This window comes from Micrasema longulum, unplaced genomic scaffold, assembly GCF_059751315.1.
Source record: "Micrasema longulum isolate JH-2025_06_02 unplaced genomic scaffold, ASM5975131v1 h1tg003304l, whole genome shotgun sequence".
Taxonomy (NCBI): Eukaryota; Metazoa; Arthropoda; class Insecta; order Trichoptera; family Brachycentridae; genus Micrasema; species Micrasema longulum.
Window position 1 is genome coordinate 11,930 of NW_028280381.1, and position 22,441 is coordinate 34,370.

The 22,441-nt window shown below is 35.4% G+C and overlaps 1 protein-coding gene across 1 annotated transcript; it reads right to left on the reverse strand.

Moving 5' to 3' along the window:
• Positions 1 to 560: 560 nt before the first annotated feature.
• dlt (codanin-1 like protein dlt) lies at positions 561 to 22,031 on the reverse strand. Its single transcript, XM_088242101.1, is given in 15 exon segments — positions 561 to 849; positions 3,575 to 4,026; positions 4,791 to 4,956; positions 6,562 to 6,770; positions 8,030 to 8,249; positions 8,834 to 8,998; positions 10,669 to 10,943; positions 10,946 to 11,417; positions 12,368 to 12,537; positions 14,414 to 14,532; positions 16,387 to 16,523; positions 17,968 to 18,121; positions 19,178 to 21,061; positions 21,591 to 21,664; positions 21,782 to 22,031. Coding segments are annotated over 15 exon segments (4,728 nt in total). The 5' UTR covers positions 21,869 to 22,031; the 3' UTR covers positions 561 to 705.
• Positions 22,032 to 22,441: the final 410 nt, after the last annotated feature.

The window sequence follows — 22,441 nt, forward strand, 5'->3', positions numbered from 1 at the left end:
ATCGATTTGATCAGTACATGATAATAATACCCATCCACAATTCCTCTTTCTTCTCTAACTCATATAGTGTCCATGCGGCTCGACTGTGGAATCATCTCCCATCCACCATCAAAGATGTTACTACATTATCTCTGTTTAAATCACGTCTGAAGAAACATCTCCTTTCTCTTCCTTAATCTCCCCTCCCTTCCTTTTTCCTCTTTTTTCCTTTTTCCCATTGAGTAATAGTTTTGATTTAAGGTAATTTATAAACGAATACGTTTATTTCTATTTTTATATATTTTTAGCTTTTTAATCTTTTTTTTCCTATTGAATATGTTCTGTAACTTGAATTATAAAAATAAAACTTTTATTTTATTGGTTGGTTGGAAGAAATTGCCATTTGGCAATAAGCCTGCCAATGTACAAGTAACATGTACAAGTACAAAAAGTTAAATAAATAAATGATCAGTGATCAATAATTTCTATCACTAGTGACATTAGTTTGACAGCTGTCATTTAATCGAGCTACATTTTAAGGACTATAGTGTTCGATAAGACAAAAGAAAAGTGGACTTCTAAAACAGATCATCATATTAATTTTAATTGAGATTTTATACAAAATAAATACATCGATAATAATTATTTTAACATGGAAGATCACAAAATAAATGCTTTGAATATAAATTTTATTATAAAACGATTTTTCAGTTAATTTTTTTAACACTACGAGGCCTCCGGCAGATCCAAGTCCCCGAGGTCCAGGCAAAACTCGGCTAGGAAGTTCAGGAATAGTCTGGATTTCTCGCTGCTGAATTTCCTCCCGGCTGCTACATTTCTAATACACGTCGCCAGGTTATCTAAGGTTGGCTGAAAAACACAAAAATACATGTATTTTTAAACCAATCAACGGTCTATGCAAATCTGCACAATTTCAACAAAGTATAACACAATTTTAAAGAAGAACCATAACATGAACATAAAAATAAACAACGAAACTCTTAAAGAACTAGAACATGTGACTTACCTAGGACTCACAATGGACAGACAATTAAAATGGACAAAACACATAGACGGACTCACTAAAGTAATGGCATCACTACATAGCCTCTTGTACAAAATTAAAGATTTTATACCGAGAAAAGAAAAAATTATGATGTACGAAGCCTATGTCAAAAGTAAATTGAGTTACATGATCGCCTTCTGGGGAACTGGTAACAAGACAGACATAACAAGAATACAAAGACAACAAAATAAAATTCTTAAACTAACATACAACCTACCCTACCTGACCTCTACGACTGAACTGTACAAAAAAACACACCAGTTTGACATAAACTACTTGACTAAAATTGAGACCTTAAAAATTGTGCACAAAATAACACTGGGAAACATACAAGACGACGACACAATATTAGCCAAAAATGCTGACATACACAAATATAACACCAGACAACAAAAACACTATCATATTGAAAAAGCAAAGACAAACACAGGACAGTCAAAAATACTACATAATGGACTTAAACACTACAACGACCTACCTTACTACTTGAAAACTTTTACTGGAGACAAATTTAAAATCAATCTGAAAAAGCACATGATGACTGAACTAACTAGACTAGACTAGACGAGACATAAAATGACTAGACAATATTAAATTTCTAATGTAACCCTAACGGGTTTTTTAAAATTGTAAATAAAAAAATAAAAAAAAAATTTTAGTTTTTTACAGAGAACATATATACAGGTACAGGTATGTATATTTTTGATTTGCCAACCCAACTTTTGAAGCCTTTTAAAAAAAGAATATTTATAAATTTCATAAATGGTACATGCATAAAATTAAAAATAGTCCAGAAACCGCTTACGCGCATCAAACAGAAGGCGACTAAACTACTCTAAGAAGAGTAGTTTTAATTTTTTTTTATTTTTACAATAAATATAAGTGATAAAACAGAGTATTGAAAAAATAAAGCATAATTACATAGCAATGAAATACATATTAATAGTAAAAATAGTAAACAAAAAAATCCCACAAAGGCATGTCCTGTTTCGTAGGTATACAAGAAAATGTTAATGAATTTTTGCTCCTATAATAAATAATGGACGGTTATAATATTTTTGTGTAACATAAGAAAGAAAAAATAAGATATTCTGTAAAAGATAATATGGTATTTTTTTATAGTAATTAAAAAAGGAAATAAAAAATATTTAAAAAAACACAAAAATATTCCAACAAAATAAATCATAGAAAAAAAGAGTTCAATCTTTAGTTTGAATCCAGGAAGGCGCATGTATTTCAAAAGAACGAACATTTTGAAAGTTTGTAATCAATGAAATATTATCAGTAAACAAATTTTTGGGCCTATAAAGTATGCATGTCTAACTCACGAAAAAAAGAGACTAACTCTTGTGCTTGGCGAGTGACTTACACTGTTGTAGTTGTTTATTTATAAGAGTTTATAATTTTGAATATACGAGTACATGAGAAAAAATAAGAACATAGGATATATAAAGAAAAAACATTAAAACCATAATACATTCATACTGATTAAAATTTAATGTAGCTTTTACGCGTGTTTGCACAGATTTACTTAAAATTTATTTATTGATATTTATTTATTTATTTATTCATATTTTTCGCTTACAAACTATAAATTAATAATAAAAATAATGTGACCTCACTGGGGTTTCCCGTGCCGAGGACACTTAACAATTTAGTTTTTTTTTATTACATTTGAGAATAAACAAAGAAGACTCACTTAAAAAACAAACATAATTAACAAATATTCAGACAGTTTTAAAAACAAGGTATTTATATACATCTATATTATTCATATTACAAAACACACAATGAAAACAACAAAAACCTAACATAAGCCATACAGTTGTGGAGCAGTTGATTCAGCATTGGTATGGGCGAATGAGACAATCCATTTTACTTCTACCTAGCTCCACTATCCATTTTTTTATAGCCTTTTTAAACATTTTCTCATTACTAATTGCTTTAATAGATAGTGGAAGTAGGTTATAGATTTTAATTGAATAATACTCAAAATCCCTTTGTCTGAAAGTGGTATTAGTTTGTATTTGTTTAAGTTGTTTATGTGTTGAGGATCTAGTGATTATATTATTTGTATGTGATGTATTGTGAAGGTTATGTCTTTCATTTGAGTAAGAGTAGTGTTTGAATCTATAAGTGAGTATTGTTTTAGCGTATAATTGTTTTGGTGTCATAAGTTGTGATTTATGGAATATTTCTTCAGTAGATGTCTGTATCGGGACTCTGAGTATTATTTTAATGATGGATTTTTGTGTAACCAATACACTATTTAAAACTGTGTCACTATTATTATTTTTAATAGTTTTTAGTTCATTGGGAAGATTATTATAATTTTTTACACCTTTGAAGACAAAGCAATTTTGACCGTGACTTGTGTGGAATTTAGGGATTTTAATATTATTTTGGTATCTGAGTGACTTATTTATCTCAAATTCTTTAATTTTTTCTTCTCTATAAATTTTTACAATGGAATTTATTTTATAAACAGTGTAACAAACATATTTAAATAGACAGAAAACTGAATATTACCTGAGCCCAGTCCTGCCTGTAAATAGCCAGGCATTGTTCGGTCAGGGAATCTTCAGTCAGAAATTTCTCCTTCAAGAGGAATATCAAAAACTCGGTCAGTTTGTCCCAAACGGCGGCTTCGGAGCGACCGAGCTGTCCCATGAACAGAACGTTTCTCGGGCAAAGAATGGAGTTGAAAAATTCCCCGCTGCATCCGACGTCACTCTCGCTTCGCTCGTCACTGTCTGCGCTGGAGTTGGCGTCGTCGAAACTCTGGATTTTGGTGTCGCCGAACATCATTTTTTCGAACAGCTCGACTTCGTCGGAGTCATCGTCGATGTTGGGGGTGTCGGTGCGCGAAAACGGCAACTTTATGACGTCGTCGAGCAAAATTTTGTTCTGTAGACATTGCAGCCATGTTGTCTTGAATTTGGCTAGTATTTCGGGGCTCAAGATCGAAGGATGAAGAGCGACTGAAAAAAAAAATATTTAAGATAATTTTGATACAAATATCAATAAAATTTCTTGGTTTTGTTTCATTTGACCAACGAGCGCTTTCGCCTAAGTAGGCATCTTCAGGACTGGTGAATCGTTTGCAATATTTTCAACCTTTGGATATAAGAAGTTAAGGTAAGTATTTTATTCAATGATTTTTCTATTTTATTTTAATAGTATAATTATACATTTTTACAATTTAAAAAAAAATTTCACTTGTTATATTTTTACTAAGATTAAAATCCCACCAAGCCACTTTCTGTAGCTTGTTGGTGAAGATTATATTTATACTAACTAAATAATATTATATACATTTATAAAAACAATGAATAACAGATAAAAATTAACAGCCGGAAAGATCAGAATAAACATGTTTATACAAATAATAAGATACAAATTTATCTTTGAAATACAAGAAAATATATGAAAAATTTAAATATTTACACATAAGCTACTATTCATATATAAACTTTTGATCGAGTAGCCGCTCTCTTATTTTGCTCTTGTTACAATGTGAGTTACATTTAAGTTCTTTTAGTTATAAATTAAAAATTCGATAGACAAGATAATATTTATACAAATTATTAAATAATAAAGTACTCTTTTTTTTATATTTTTAATTTGTAAGTCTAGGCATTTACAGGGCTTATGACCTGTCATTGGCTGGTTTGAGTGGGCACTTTACACACTGTGTAACATTCACCATTATGGATTTATTAGTGTGAATGGATAGCGTACTTACCTAAAAGCATGGCGATGTCGACGGTAAGCTGACCAACTGTCCGCTTGGTACAGACCTGAACGTAGTCGCAACGGCTGCACAGAATACACCTGGATAAGTGATCGCTCAGCGAGGAACGGACGACTTCCGTATCCGTCTGAGAAGTGACGAGATCCAAACACATAGCCTGCAGATCAACAGAATATTATTCAACAAAAAATCTACTTTTATTTTCGATGGAAATGTCAAAAGTCGGAATAATCGGCGAGCATGCGTGAAAAGACGTATTTTTAATCTTTTTATTCATATAAATAAAACACGAGTGATACTTTAATCCACAAATTTGGAATATCCAGTGACCGGTTTCATCGCTTTCGCGACATCTTCGAGACTTTACTTAAGACGAGATTAAAGTATCACTCGTGTTTTATTTATATAATAAATTACAATGAACTTCCATCAAGAATTTTCACTTACAAACTTAAATGCTTTTTATTTATTTTATTTTCTTTTATTTAGGAAACATACAGTACATTTACAAAGTTTAATATTTTACACAATTAGACTTAATTCTAATGGACCAGTGAAGTTTCCATATTTTAAAGCAATTATATTTAGTAACATTAACTAAATGTTCTTAAAATAAAATAAATATTAAAAAAATATTTGATTATTGAAAAATATTTACAAGTACATGAAAATAACATTTTTATATGTATAAATTATATGTATTCATTTTATTAACATATTACAACAGAGATGAAGAACATTTAAGAGAAGGTGTGTAACATTCACCATTCTGCCAATATTTAAACATCTATATTCCTTCAATTCTTTCATCTGTTGATGTTTGTGAAGTTAAAGAGCTGAAACCTTTATTTATGCGGGTGAGATTCATCTAATTGAATTATTTCACCTGCTTACTGGGCAACGCCTGAAAATGTTATTTTTTCAATTTCTATACTTCTTCATGGACCAGGTGGATTTATCAACAGTATTTTGAGTTTGTCCAAATTTCTGCAGACAAGGACTGGATTAAACTCCCTGGGGAGCTGTTTATATTAACATATTACAACAAAGATGAAGAACATTTAAGAGAAGGTAATATAGACTAAATTTGGATATTTGATAGTTGATAACATTTACCTATTGAAGCTTTGTGAAGTTAAAAAGCTGAAATCTTTATTTATGCCGGTGAGATTCATCTAATTGAATTAGTAAAGTGGCCACTTAAACCAGCCATTGACAGGTCATAAGCCCTGTAGATGCCTAGACTTCTATATTACCTACTCTAAAATTTTCTCCATCTCTGTTGTAATATGCTAATTATTAACAACGTTCTTACAAGTCTAGGCATCTACAGGGGGCTTATATTCCTTCATCTGTTGATGTTTGTGAAGTTAAAGAGCTGAAACCTTTATTTATGCGGGTGAAATTCATAAAATTGAATTATTTCACCTACATGCTAGGCAACGCCTGGAAATCTTATTTTTTCGATTTCTACCACTTAAACCAGCTAATGACAGGTCAAAAGCCCTGTAGATGCCTAGACATAAATATTACCTTCATCTCTGTTGCAAGCTAGCTTTACGTCAAACGACCTTGTGCTAGAAGTCGTAACGATTTCGTAAGGCAGTCCGTGGTCCTCAGATTTGCCATTGACAAAATGTTAAGCTGGATTTTTCAATTCAAAATTTTTTGCATGTGCATTGAATACACAGCACCGTAATAAGCGGATGTTTTTCAGCACAGTACGGAAAGGGTCAAAGGTCTTTGAATAAAACTCTCTCACCTTCAGGTCTATAACAACGTCTGTAACACTGTAATACTGGGCCAATACATCGCCGGCTTCCTCACTCGGTGACTTGTCGGAGCCGTCCTCCTCTAGCTTGGGCGCGTCCAGGTATGCGGCGATCTCCTCGTACTGACAAGCCGTGGGCCCCCTGTGCACCCTCTGCTTCAGTTTCTCAATGTCTGCCTTCCAATCGGCCGTGATGGCGTCTAGAAATGAAAGATGATTTGAAAGACGCATCGAGATTCAGATTCAAAGGACAATATTGTTTTGTCCCGGGAATCGACCATTGTCCGTGTGTAAACAGCAATTTGCGGGACAAAACATTGTCGACACCGAGATAGACGGGCAGGCTATCTCCGCAGAACAATTATTACCACCACCGTCATGCTAATCTTAAAAAACTTATCTGTTGAAAATAGAGGCAGAAAACAATCCTTTTTACTACATGTTTAGTTCATCCAAGCATGGGCATTTACAGGGCATACGACCTGTCATTGGCTGGTTTAAGTGATTACACACTCCTTTAATGATATAATATTCCGCCTCGGTCTTGGGTTAGAACCCCGACAGTAAAGTATTGCTTAAAAAGTTGTTTTTACGCTAGTCCCAGGACTGGCACCTGAGGCGTAGGACTGATCATCTTACCTTTAAGTTGTGGTACCGTGGTAGTCCTGTAGACTTACGAATCAAAGGTCCGAGGCTCAAATCCCACTACACAGCAACTTTTAGAAAATGGTCTACTAGACAGTGGTTCTAAAATGTACTAGGCAGTAATCAGACTAAGCAGTAATTAGACTGTACTAGGAAGGCAAATCTCACTTCTTTAGATTAACATACCCTCAATCAGAAAATATAATATGTCACTTTGGCGTAGTTAGAATGTAAGTTTAAGTATACAATTGTAAAGCGCCCTCAGACAAATATTATTAATAATACTGCAATAGGCAGTTGTCAGACAGCACTAAGCAGTAATTAGACTGTCCTAGGCAGTAGTTAGACCGTACTAGGCAGTAATTAGACTGTACTAGGCAGTAGTTAGACCGTACTAGGCAGTAATTAGACTGTACTGGGCAGTAATTAGATTGTACTGGGGAGTAATTAGACTGTACTAGGCAGTAGCCAGACAGCACTAAGCAGTAATTAGACTGTACTAGGCAGTAGTTAGACTGTACTGACTACTGCCGAGTAGTTAGACCGTCCTAGGCAGTAGTCAGACAGCACTAAGCAGTAATTAGGTACTGTACTAGGCAGTAGTTAGACTGTCCTAGGCAGTAATTAGACTGTACTAGGCAGTAGTTAGACCGTACTAGGCAGTAATTAGACTGTACTAGGCAGTAGTCAGACAGCACTAAGCAGTAATTAGACTGCACTAGGCAGTAGTTAGACCGTACAAGGCAGTAATTAGACTGTACTGGGCAGTAATTAGATTGTACTGGGGAGTAGTAACCGACAACTCTACACATACCCGAGTGCGCAGCGAGCCACGTGGCTAACGCACGCAGCACTCGTCTCGCGGCGAGTCTGCCCAGTGCACGGCGCGACTCCGCAGCCCCGGGGGGCAGCAGCCCCCGTAGGGCGCGCGTGCACCGCGCCAGCGCCGTCGCGCCCCCCGCGCGCCGCCCCCTCGCCAGAAAAGCCCGCAGCAAAGAGGAATGCAACGCTGCGATTGACAGCTCAGGATTACTCTGTAAATATAAACAGAATTTATTATTAACATATTACAACAGAGATAAAGAACATTTTATAAAAGTTAATATGGAAGTCTAGGCATCTACAGGGCTTATATTCCTTCATCTGTTGATGTTTGTAAAGTTAAAGAGCTGAAACCTTTATTTATGCGGGTGAGATTCATCTAATTGAATTATTTCACCTACATGCTAGGCAACGCCTGAAAATCTTATTTTTTCAATTTCTACCACTTAAACCGGCTAATGACAGGTCAAAAGCCCTGTAGATGCCTAGACTTCTATATTAACTTCTCTAAAATGTTCTTAATCTCTGTTGTAATATGTTAATATTAACAGCTCCCCATGGAGTTGAACTCGAAATATTGCAGAATTTATTATACTACACATCACCAGAAAGGGAGAGTTAAACCACATGTATTCGTTGGGAGGCTGTGGGCGTGGAAAAAAGAGCAATCTGTCTTCTGTTCTGGTTTAATAAAGTTTTGACAGCATCCTCTGTGGGCTGGTCTTGCATTTCGGGCGATGTTCGGGTACACCACCGACAAACTTGAATGTTTCACCTGCGGTTCGGTTCGACTTACGATGGAGGGGTCCTTGAGGATGTGGTAGGCCCCACTGTAGGCCAGGTGGCGCAGGGCGGGTAACTGCGCCCTGAGGAGACGCACCAGAGCGGCGCTCACGCGCTCGCCCACTGCGCGCAGTATGCTCTTGGGCTGACCACCCAAGAACCACTCTTCCAACTGCAACTGGAAACAGATCAATTACATACCATCATCTCTCCTTAAGGACACCTTAATCAATTTTCGATACATTTTATTATATATGCAGGAATTACAGTAGTTGAGGCTTGTGGAGCTCCTACCCCAGTAGGAGACGCGAGTGTTACGGCGATGAGGTGTTGAAGAAATTGCACTCGGTTGCAGTACATGCTGGAACTGAGTGATTGCATTGAACTGACTCTTCGGGCTGACTGGGCGTTACCACGCCCTGTGGACTCTTTTTAGGCCACGTTCCTTTGTTCTTCATATCTCTATGGTAGGGCGATGTTGGTGTACTGCAGTATGATGCTCTCGTCTTTATGTGCAATACTGTTAGAGTTTGGAAGTCTAGGCATCTACAGGGCGTGTGACCTGTCATTGGCTGGTTTAAGTGGCCACTTTACACACTGTGTAACATTCACCATTCTGCCCGTATTTGAACATCTATATTCCTTCAATTCTTTCATCTGTTGATGTTTATAAAGTTATAAATATTGTTGATAAATCCACCTGGTCCATGAAGAATTAAAGAAATTAAAAAAAAAAAACAATTTTCAGGCGTTGCCTAGTATGTAGGTGAAATAATTCAATTAGATGAATCTCACCCGCATAAATAAAGGTTTCAGCTCTATAACTTCACAAACATCAACAGATGAAAGAATTGAAGGAATCTAGATGTTCAAATATGGGCAGAATGGTGAATGCTACACAGTGTGTAAAGTGGCCACTTAAACCAGCCAATGACAGGCCATAAGCCCTGTAGATGCCTAGACTTCCATATTACCTTATCTTAAATGTTCTTCATCTCTGTTGTTAATGTTAACAGCTCCCCAGGGAGTTCCCAGAGAATCCAGTCTTTGTCTACAAAAATTTGGACAAACTCAAAATATTGTTAATAGTTTTTAGTTTGTTTGGGAGATTATTAAAAAAAAATTAATTAATATGTGGAATTTAGGAATTTTGATATTATTTTGGTATCTGAGTGACTTGTTCGTATCAAATTTTGTAAAATTTAATTTATTTTGTAAATAGTGTCTACTGTATGAACTTTAAATAATTTATACAGATTTTCCACATTGAAAGTTGAGGGTTTCTTTAATATTACTTTGATGATAAATCTTTGTACTATTTTAAGAGGGTTCAATATGTGGGTTCATAGCCCACGATTGATAACACACACATGCTAAATAATTTTACCCGAAATTATAGCGCAACGACCGATGAAGCAAGTCAGCGTTTTCAATAGAATCCAATACAACATATTATACAACTCTAACGGTATTTCGCATAAAGACGAGAGCATAATCCTGCAGTACATTAAAATTGTCCCTACCATGGAGATATGAAGAACATAAGAACGCGGCCTATAAAGAGACGCAGTCAACGCCCAGTTCAGTCAGATCAACAGTCCAGTTCAAGTGCAGTCTCTTAAACCCATCATCGCTGCTACGCTCATGCTACACAACAAGTGCGGTATCTTATTCGCCATGTAATAAATATGTGTCAGCAACCTCGCGTCTTCTGTCAATCTCTAACTAGGGTAGGAGCTCCAACCCTCAACAATCATATCCTACAAATATATTGGCACCTATGCACCACCGCATCCAACAACATCTGAAGTACTTATCTTTCTAGAATGCTTATGAAACTTTTCTTACCTGTATTTGCTTCTCTCTATTCTTCGTCTTATCCTCGCTAAAACTGCTCGTGATCGGAGTGATGTGTCTGAAGGTCTTCGGCTTGTCGGAGGCCCCGGAGTCCACACTGGACAAAATGCTTCGAAACTCTTTGAGAAACGGACACAGCGCCAGGATGACGTTCCCGTCGACGATGTCCAACCCGTCCAAACAGGAGTCCGCGCTGTCGACTCTCAGTGAGAACTTTCCGACGTCGGTGGCGCTCGCGCTATCCGCAGTCTGATCGAAAACATCTGCCCTTGGTTTAAATTGTCTGGCGTTTCGTTTAGACCCTTCGGAGCTTTGTTTAAATCATCCGCCGATTCGTCTAAATCTTGCAGAGTTTGTTTTGAACCATCGCTAGTTTCCAAAATATTTGCACTTACTAGATCAATCGGTGCGATTTCTTTTAGCCACAAGTAGAACGATTCTTGAGGAAACTGCGGCATATCGAAGAGCCAACCAAGCATTAGTTTAAGCAGCGTTCTTGAATTCGCCGTCATGTTTAAGTGGCACTTGGGCAGGTCTGTTTGTGAGGTTCTCATGCTCTCCAGAGAGGTCTGGGCGTATATTTCGAAGAGAGTGAATATCAGGTGGCGGTAGTATGAGAGACGTATCGTACTATAGTCTAACATAGCCAAGTAATGAACAACCCAAGGAATGGTCAGCACCAAACGCTTATTCTTCCGCGAATTGTTAACAATTTTTATCAAATCGATGGACGGTTGTGTCTGAAATAAAAAAATAATTCATAAACACAGATATATACCAGAATCTGATACGAACATCAAATGTGAAAGATTTGGGCGTTATTTGTGAGTACCCTGAGATTTCCTGATCACAAAGAGACAATCAGTGGTAATGCATTGAAGATGTTAGGATTTGTTCTGCGTACTGCCAGGGTGTTCGAAAATACCCGCGTACTGAGAACTCTTTACAACTCCTCGGTGCGAAGTAGACTCGAGAGTGGCTCGGCGATTTGGGGGCCACATGAACTGAAGTCCTTTCTTATCCAAAAGAAGTTTCTGAGATATCTCTGCATGAGAGAGTGCGGGTATTCGACCAAATCATTATTTGCAAATACAATGTGCGTAGGTGTTTCATCATTTGCATTTCAGAACCTACCTTTGGAAATTTCAGAAAGGTTCATTTTTCCTCGGTGCGAAGTAGACTGGAGAGTGGCTCGACGATTCGGGGGCCACATGAACTGAAGTACTCTCTTATGATAGAGAAAACCCAAAAGGAGATATCTCTGCATGAGAGAGTGCGGGTATTATCCTCGGCTCTACCCGACCGAGTTTCTCCAGGGTATGCTCGGCTACAACAGTTCAGAGACTAGAAGGAATGTGAATTTGACTACACATTTGTATCCATTGCTGCGCGGTATGGTCGATAATCCTGAGATTATGATGAGCATTAGTTTGTATGTGCCTGATAATTACCTGTGTTGTTTTGAGTATGTCCAAATGCTTGCCGACTGACTGGATTTTCTCCCTAGGGAGTTGTTCATATTTAAATTTGTCGCAACAGAGAGGGAAAACATTTTTGAGAAGGGAATATGAGAGTCTCGGCATTTACAGGCTTATGGGCTGTCAGTGGCCCTGTGTTTTCCCTCTCAGTTGCGACAAATTTAAATATGAAGTATTTAAATTTCGAAATAAATCAAACGCGTGATGCAAACCTGGTCTCTGACGGCTATTTCGCAGTTAAGAACTTGCTCTTTGGCGGGCAGGCTGCTGTGCGCACCCCCGTACGCCAGAGCCAGCAGGAATCCCAGAAACTTTGCGAGCACCTGAAGCGACCTCACGCAGTGGAGGAACTGTATCCTGGTGCCGATGTCCACGGCCACATCTGGGAAAAGAAACATTCATTCAAACTCTATGGACTACTATACTACTACTACCATCATCACGCCATTTCCGTATATATTCTCGGGATAGGCAGAGAGAACGGACCGCCACACACGTCTGTCCTGGCATACGTTTCTAGCTCCTTCCACATTCATACGTCTTGTCATAACACGCCCTTCAGTTTTGTCTGCTTTTTGGACAACTGTATGAAGAAGCAAAAATGTATAATTTTTCAGTAAGCTGCCTGTTGTGTGCTGATGATGCAGTTCTGTTAGCAAGCAGCAAGCAGCAAGGATGATTTGCAACAAATAGTCTCTAGAATGTATGATGTATGCCTGGAGAGCGAATTGGCGATGAACGAAAGTATGTCAAAAGTGATGGTGTTTAAAAGGGGAGGTGAGGTTCCTGACTGCATTATAAACACTGTGGACCTTACTTACAAACCTGGTATAAAGTTACGCCTAGGCATAGGACGGGAATACTATCCGTATTGAACCGCTGTTATAAGGATGATATCCCCGTACGTATTTTACCACTATGCCTAGGCGTAACTTTAAACCAAGTTTATGTGTAATGCGCTAATTACTCATTTTTCACATCTTTAGAATGTGAACGTAGAGAGACAGAGAAGAGCCATAGGGTGTTTCGATCATTAATTCAATTCATTCAGCCATACATTTAGTTATTTATTCAATTCATTGATTCATTCATTCAGTCATACATTCAGTAATTAATTCAATTCATTCATTCATTTATTCATTCAGTCATTCATTCAATTCATTGATTCAGTCATACATTCAGTAATTCATTCATTTGATTCATTCAGTCATACATTCAGTAATTCATTCAATTCATTCATTTGATTCATTCAGTAATTCATTCAATTCAATTATTTGATTCATTCAGTCATACATTCAGTAATTAATTCAATTCATTCATTCATTTATTCATTCAGTCATTCATTCAATTCATTGATTCAGTCATACATTCAGTAATTCATTCAATTCATTCATTTGATCCATTCAGTCATACATTAATTCAGTCATTAATTAATTCATCATTCATGTATTTGCGGTAATTATCACTTTCTGACCAAATTATTCGAAAATTTCAAATAATAAATTCAATCAATTCATTTATTTATTTGTTAGTTTGTTCATCCATTCATTTAGTCATTCATTCAGTCATACATTCAGTAATTGATTCATTCAATTCATTCATTTGATTAATTAATTAATTAATTAATTCAGTCGTACATTCAGTTATTTATTCAATTCATTCATTTCATTCATTCATTCATTCAATTCATTGATTCAGTCATACATTTAGTAATTCATTCAATTCATTCATTTGATTCATTCAGTCATACATTCAGTAATTCATTCAATTCATTCATTTGATTCATTTAGTCATTCATTAAATTCATCGATTCATTCAATTCATTAATTCTTCATTCATTTATTTGCGGTAATTATCACTTCCTCTCCAAATTATTCAAAATTTTCAAATAATAAATTCAATCGATTCATTTATTTATTTGTAAGTTTGTTCATTCATTTATTTGGTCATTCATTCAGTCGTTTATTTGATTCATTAATTCATTCATTCGGTCATACCTTCAGTAATTCATTCAATTCATTCAGTCATTCATTCAATTCATTGATTCATTAAATTCATTAATTGATTCAGTCATTAATTTATTTGTGGTAATTATCACTTCCCCAAATCATTCCAAATTTATTGAAAGTCAAATATAATGGTAAGCTGTGCATAATCACTTATTTGGACAATTAACCTCTGATTGATAGATAGCCTTATCCTAATTAGAATCTTCGTAGAGTGGCATCATAAGAAGAAGAAAAGTCCACACAACTCACCAGTTTCTTCGTTTTCCGAGGACAAGAAGGCGGTCTGGTCCAATCGGCATATCTCCTGTATCATGGAATCGGTTAAGTGCTGGCGGAAGGCTCCGCTGTCAGCCAAAATTATAAAATCCCTGCAAATTAAATCTTCTTCATTTTCGTTCTCATAATTGAAGACGAGGAACTAGAATCCCAATCGTCCGTGCGTTCTGTAGCTGCAAGACGTGCTGGGATATTTATTTATTGTGCAGCGCCCTTGAGGTGATTTTCACAAAAATAAATATATTATAATACATAAACCTTTTGCGATTAATATTTGTCGGAATTTCCCTCAAATGAGGGTTAAAAAAATAAGAAATTACGCTTTTAAAAAAAAAATTCTTTGAAAAAAACTATGGTGTTTCAGTAATTTATTCTACTCCTTGTTAGTTCTCTAATTTGTCACCTTTTTTTAAACGATATTTTCTCTAAATATTGGGAATTTCAATTTATATGGTATCACTTTTTTTAGTATGGCACCACAAAATTTCAAGTGTTATTTACATCGCGGCAAAACTGTTTCACACTTTTATGATCTGTGACACAATCTTCTTTCCAAATCATGTTTATAACTTCAAATAATATTTCTATTGCCAAATTTTTAACTTTCTGCATCGTAATTTATTGATGAAAAGACTTAATTCTTTCTAAACATGCGTCAACCGCACGTCACTATTTAGTAAGATGTCAAAATTAGACACTTAAACAAAATGGTCGATTACACTGTGCCTACTTTGAATTTAGTTTGAGACAATAATTTACGCATTTTTTTATTTACCTCGATTTTATTCTCCATTCACACGGCGGCACGCGGCTCGTCTTTTGACAGATCGAATGAGTTATGAAAAAATTTCGACGTAAAACCGGGGTTGTGAAAAATGATAATTGGGGGGAATATATAATAATATATATATAAATTTTAAACTTAGAATCAGTCATGAATTTTTAAATTACGATTTTTTACTAAAAACATTAAATTTTTTAAAACTTAATGATAGAAGAAAAATTATAGACCTTTTAAATTTATTCAAAATTGTAAATTCAATATGGGATTGCCCTGAACTATTATCTCTCAACAACTTCAGGGTGCCGGAAGAATGACTAGACAGGTGCCACCGTTTTGTAGCAACAATTCACGGACAGTGTATACTTGTAATGCTGATTAAATAGACTTCATGAACTCGGCAATAGTTATTCCACGTATCTGATATATTTAGTGTAGGGTATTGTTCCTATAGAACAAACCTTTTGAAACTTTTTCAAAGATGGTGAATGGTAATTATATTTATTTATTCATGCATTTCATAATATATATATTTACAGTTTTTTGTTCACTATGCCTAGCTGTGTGAAACAGTACTTATGATTTTCTTGTTGTTTTACTGTAGAATGTTTATTGTTTAAACTTTCTACTGAATATGCTGTATAATTTTTAGGTTATTTTTTTAAATATAAATCTTATATAATTTTTGGTTTAATTTTTTTTTTTTAAATCTTGGGTATAAGGAAATTCATGTATTAAAAAAAATAAAAAAATATTAAGTCAAATATTAATATTATAAATGTTTGTAAAAGGCAGATTTGCCGTTTATGTATTTAAAATAAATAAATAAAATATCTGAATGAGAATGTATGGAAAAAAATGGGGCCTAAATATTTCGGTGTAAAAAGTGGGAAAACATTAAATCGAGGAACGTAAAAACGAGGTTTTACTGTAACTAAAATAAATGAAATAAATAAAATAAATAAAATAAATAAAATAAATAAAATAAATAAAATAAATAAAATAAATAAAATAAATAAAATAAATAAAATAAATAAAATAAATAAAATAAATAAAATAAATAAAATAAATAAAATAAATAAAATAAATAAAATAAATAAAATAAATAAAATAAATAAATAAAACACTTATGAGATTAAACGCAGTTGAAAAAAACAACAATTACCTGAAGAATTCTTGGTGCTGAGGAAACGTATCTTCGTGTGATACACTTTTGGTTGTCAACCTTTCTGCCAATTTACTGAGTCGATTTGCATTAACTTTTCCCAGGTCCCAATCAGCCAAAGAATCCGGTAGCTTTGTCTGTAAATAACAATTATCAAAGCCAAGTGTCCTCTTAAAAACTTTTCGATATCAACAGCTTCAATTTCGTCACAAACTGTCGCTTGATTTTACGAGAGGGATAAAATAGGACAACAAACTCCACGATGGGTAGCTTTAGATTCACCGTGTTCCGCGGCGCGTTATTGAGAGGAAAACGGGGGATCCGAGTTTGTCCGCTAATATGTATATTAACAGTAAAAAATACCAAATTATTCTAATTATTGTTTTAGACTTTTAGCCAGATTTGTTCATACTTAAAATAAAGCTTGATTAAAATGAAAATTGACAAAACTAATGTCAATAGTAATGGGAAATTACTGATCACTGATCATGTACTGATCAAATTGATTTTATCAGATTTTATCAGATTTTTTGTGCAAAAAAGAGACTCAGTTTCCGAAAATTGAAATAAAAACGCAAAAACAAACCTATTATAGTGTGTTTAAGACAATTATTTACAACAATATTTTGAGTTTGTCCAAATTTTTGTAAACAAGGACTGGATTCAACTCCCTGGGGAGCTGTTTATATCAACATATTACAACAGAGATGAAGAACATTTAAGAGAAAGTAATATAGAAGTCTAGGCATCTACAGGGCTTATGACCTGTCAATGGCTGGTTTAACTGGCCACTTTACACTCTGTGTAACATTCACCATTCTGCCCATATTTGAACATCTATATTCCTTCAATTCTTTCATCTGTTGATGTTTGTGAAGTTAAAGAGCTGAAACCTTATTTATGCGGGTGAAATTCATCTAATTGAATTATTTCACCTACATACTGGGCAACGCCTGAAAATGTTATTTTTTCAATTTCTATACTTCTTCATGGACCAGGTGGATTTATCAACAATATTTTGAGTATGTCCAAATTTTTGTAAATATGGGCAAAATGTTACACAGTGTGTAAAGTGGCCACTTAAACCAGCCATTGACAGGTCATAAGCACTGTAGATGCCTAGACTTCTATATTACCTTCTCTTAAATGTTCTTCATCTCTGTTGTAATATGTTAACAATTATTTACTTAAAAATAAGACATAATATACTTTTTTTCATCAATGCCTAGACTTCCATATTTCCTTCTCAAAAATGTTTTCCCTCTATGTTGAAATAAATTTAAATATGAACAACTCCCTAGGGAGGAAATCCAGCCAGTCTGCAAGCATTTGGACATACTCAAACATTGTTGATATTTATCCTTCTCATTATGCTAAGTTTGTCTATGTTGTTCATTTTCTACTGCAATAAACGTCTCAGATTCATAAAATTAGTAAGTAAAATTAGTTGATTAGATAATACAATTAGATGATCATGGCAGCTAGGTACTGTTCTCTTTAAGTTGACACTTATGGTCATCGTCTTATTACGCCCACACCACGGCATATCGCGGTGGCTAGATATGTGGTAGCATAGTATACCTGGGTAGGCGCAGATAGCAGCTGCTCCCTCAATAACCGGGCCAGGTGAGCCATATTAGATGCAGAGGATCCTAAATTGAGGAGAGTGCGTATCATACTCCCGAGTCTTGAAGCCGAGTTCCAGCCGGCTCGAGTGTGGCCACTCTCCCACAGTCTAAAACACAGTCACAATTGTACTTGTTGGTAGTAAAAAAATGTATTCAAAAGTGAATTTTTCCACGCTTCCTTTTTTCAAAAAAGATGGTACAGAAATTATCATTCATAAGCATTTAGGGTGGCACGATCAGGTTAACGAAGTTAGTCGTAAGCTTTATAGCAGTTTGAACTCACTTAAAAGATTACAGAATTTCTTGACAGTTAATGTTAAGCAAACATTCCACTCCTTGACTATGCAGATGTATGTTATCCAGATGCTAACTCTGAATTGCTCGATAAGTTAGAACGATTGCAGAATATTTGTATTCGTTATATCTTTGATCTTCGCAAATTTGTGTTTTTGATGTTTTTGGCACGGTAAGGGATTGATTTAAACAAATCAATCTCTTATCAAATTAATTTATTTTTTAATAAATTAAGGGGCATGTAAAATGTATCAATAGATGAAAAAAAAAATTATAGTTAGAGCAAGAACGATAGAGGAAAGAGCGTTGTGCATAGTTAGTGCTACAGACTGGCAGATGGAATAAATATTTATTTCTTGTCACGCGAAAGAGGACATTAAGATTAATTTTGGAGAGTAGGTTAAAAGAGTCAACTTTATTATTTAATAATTTATGTAAATAGCATAATTCAGATACAGTGTGTCTATTTTCAAGGGTAAAACATCCATTTTGTTTGGCAGATTATGGAGTTTTGTGTTAAATATCACCCAAAGAGCTGCAGTGATGGCGGTTTCATTCTGAAGTTAGCCACCAGAACACAAAGATCAAAAGGGCTGTTGCGGGATTTGGGTCATTTATAATGCAAAATCCATGGGAGTCTTTTTCTTATAGAAAAGTATGACCGATTTAAATCTCATTTTTGCAATAAAGTGAAATTTCGGGGTTTTCGATTTGTGGCCATTTTGTTTTCAAACAGCGGATATATCTAAACAAATAACATCAGCCCTGATGGTGGAGGCTGCAATGCAATCAGAGACGTTGGTAAAGAGTGCAAACGATGGAAAACCTAAGAAATTTAAACTTTGTAATTACAAATTTGAATTGCATACCTGAAAATGTCGTAAAAGAGGTCTCGCTGCTTTTTAAATGAGTAAAAGCACTGGAGTGTAGGAAAGTTTTCCGCGCTGTCCGTGTCAGTATTAAAGCAGACATTTTTATTCAAAATCCCCGAAGAAACATCGAGGTCTTGTTTCGTTTTCAACTTAGCCGCGTACAAACGCGTGCAGTGGTCTGCCATCCAAGGACAAAACGATCGTATTCTCGCGTTATCTTGCATCAGTCTCAGAGCCCCTTGGTCGAATATCACGTCCAGCGTAAATAACTGGCGTTCTAATGTACGCACTGCAAAATATACACAATTATGGACTGTTGAAAGTATCGATTGCACTTCGAAACATGAATCCATTTGATTGGAATTATCGTTGATGATATTTTCATCCAAGGCACATTTTTCCATCATTTTATTTACTAAATCACTGTTTGTATTAACACTTTTTTCAGTACTTCTTGGATCTACTGTTGCGTTTTCCAATTCACTTGAAATTTTTACATCTTTATTTTTGTTGGTGATTATCTGCTGTGAAACTAAAATTGAAATTAAAAAACTTATTTCTGATGTGATATTTGTGACGAGATTACAATGCAGAATTACGCTGTACAGATCGGCTAACACTTCTAATGGTTTCACGCAAGTGACCAGTTTAGGATCCGGCATAACATATTCAAATATTTCCATTTTTTTATTTTCTTTCGACGGCGTGTGCCGAGTCAATATTTTGATGGGCTTGGCTTGGTTTTTGCTGCTGAATTTCTCGAGCAATTTGTCCTTTTCCGCCTTTAGAATCGCTCGTTCCGCGTTGTAACTGGAGGTTTCTTCCTTCACCTGAAAAACTTGTCGCGCGAACGCTTCGTTTTGTTCGGTTTTATCGTATTTTACGCCGAACTGCAACGACGCGTCAGAATGCAAAAGCGAGCTGCTCAATTCTGGATTTGTGGAATTCAATCTCGTGGGATTGATTCGTCGGCGGTTTTGCGTAGTGGAACCGATTTTAGGAAAAGAATTATCGTCTTTGAGGTCTAATTGACTGGTGTCATCTCTGACGCTTCGATTACCGTCGTTTCTCATCATTACGTCATCTTCCATCGAGAGATTGACATATTTAACGAACTTCTTCTTTTTCCCCGTTGACTTTTCGCTTCCCGCGGTTCTGTTGACGATAAAATCTCCGATGCATATGTTTGTTCGGCTGGACGAAGGCCTCGAGAAGTCCATTCGCGGACTGTTGAAACTGTCGGCGGAATGAAACGAATCCGCATTCCTCCATTGACTAAATCTAACATTCTGCTGGTTGGGGTGTCTCGCGATCTGAGGGCTGTAGGTTCTCGGGTGGTTGTGATACCGGGCGTGTTGCGAGGAGTTTAGAGACGGCGACGCATTCCTGGAATGGTCCACGTGGCTGTGAGAATTGTGCGAGAGGTTGATGCTGCTGTTCGGCGTGCTGAACATAATATTGGCGCTGCGTCGGTTCGACCTATCCGCCGGATTGACGGGGCTAAAGAGGCATTCTTTATCTAGAGACGCTTCTTTCAAAGGTGTCGATGAAACGTCGTGTTCTTTAGATACATTACTTTGACTGTCTGAATCGACACTGCTTAAATTTTTTGACGAATCATTTATCGGAGATAAGAGAAAATCATTCTCCAAGTCTTTCAATTCTCCTTTTTCTACAAGGGGCAGTTTTTCTTCATCGTCTCCTTTGGGAAAGTATTCCGTACAGATTCTCCTGCTAACTCGAGGGTTTTTCTGCGCAGATGTACTTCCGCTTTCTTGTTTCGGAGTTATCAAGTTACTCGGGGCATTGGCAAATGGCTCTTTGCTCTCCGCGGATTGTAGAGAAATGTCGTTTGTTTGCAACGAGTTGAATTGCAGAATGCTAAAATAATACAAAAACAAAATGTTATATTACTCACATTTAAAGCATTAACTTTGTATATTATTAATATTTAAGGCATTAACTTTGTATATTATTAATATTTAAAGCATTAACTTTGTGGACAAACATTTTACTAAATGTTATTAAATATTTGTTATCAAACCTGCCTTTTGTACTTATTATTGTGAAGACACCTAATATGTTATTTAAAACGAATATCAAAATTTCTTGATGTTCTTCCAACGTAAACTGAAGGACAAGAATCGCAGTTTAATTGGTAAACACCTAAATTATTTAATGAACTGTTTTTTTTTTTATTACTGAGCAATAATTTACCAATATTGTTATTTGTATCAAAAGCTGGTTTGATATTACCAATCTATTATCCAAGTAACAAAAAGTATTCAGGTAAACTGCAATTGGAGTACCAATGCAGTGCCCTATGCACTATTAGGTGCAGATAGAGAGATGACGAAGACTTGTAAGATTTTAGCACAGTTAAAATGACCGAAAAATAATATTTTTTTACCTTTGAGTTTGGTGTCGAATCAGTGATATTAAATACAGTGTGAACTCCGCCCTGGAACACGTAAAAATGTCATCCTGTAAAAATAGAAAATAAAACTTAAGCACATTTTAAATTTACGTATCATATACTTATTAAAATATTGTTATCATCAGTAAACATAACCTCAAAAATCCTTATATAAAAAGATATACCTGTTCTGCGCCGTACTGCAACCACTTAACGCATTTTTCTATCGCGATTTCACAGCATAAGACACTTTTCAATAGCTTTTCCGCCATTTCGAACAAGTCTCATGAGTATTTTTTCATTAGGTGTAATTTTTTTTCCTTATTGTAGTATTTTTTTATTTTTACTTTTTACATATTTTGACACACGAATATTTGACAGCTTCCTACGTGAAAAATGGCGGGGCCTTTTGACAGATAAAAGCGATGTGGTAATGCCTAAATAATGGATTGTATTAAAGGATGAAATAGTAAAGTCTAAGCAAACTTTTTAAATCGGGGTAGGTTGTCGTCACGAAATTTAAAAAATATAATTTCATGCCGCTTATCGCTTTTATATGTAAAAATGGATGGTGTATGACAATTTAAGTGTTTTTTAATATCATTTTTGCAATAGACAGACATCAAAATCTATTATGAGTTGGAGGATAGAAGGTTTAGAAAAAAATAGGGAGAGAGAATAGTTCAGGGAGAAACAAAAGGGATCCAACATACACGCTTAGCAGATTGTGTGGTTGAGATCTTCCTCACCTAAAAAGCACTCAGACATTGGGGAAATAGGAATTCTAATACAAATTAAAAATATAATTAAACGCTCCGAATATTCCGAAATACCCAATTTCAAGC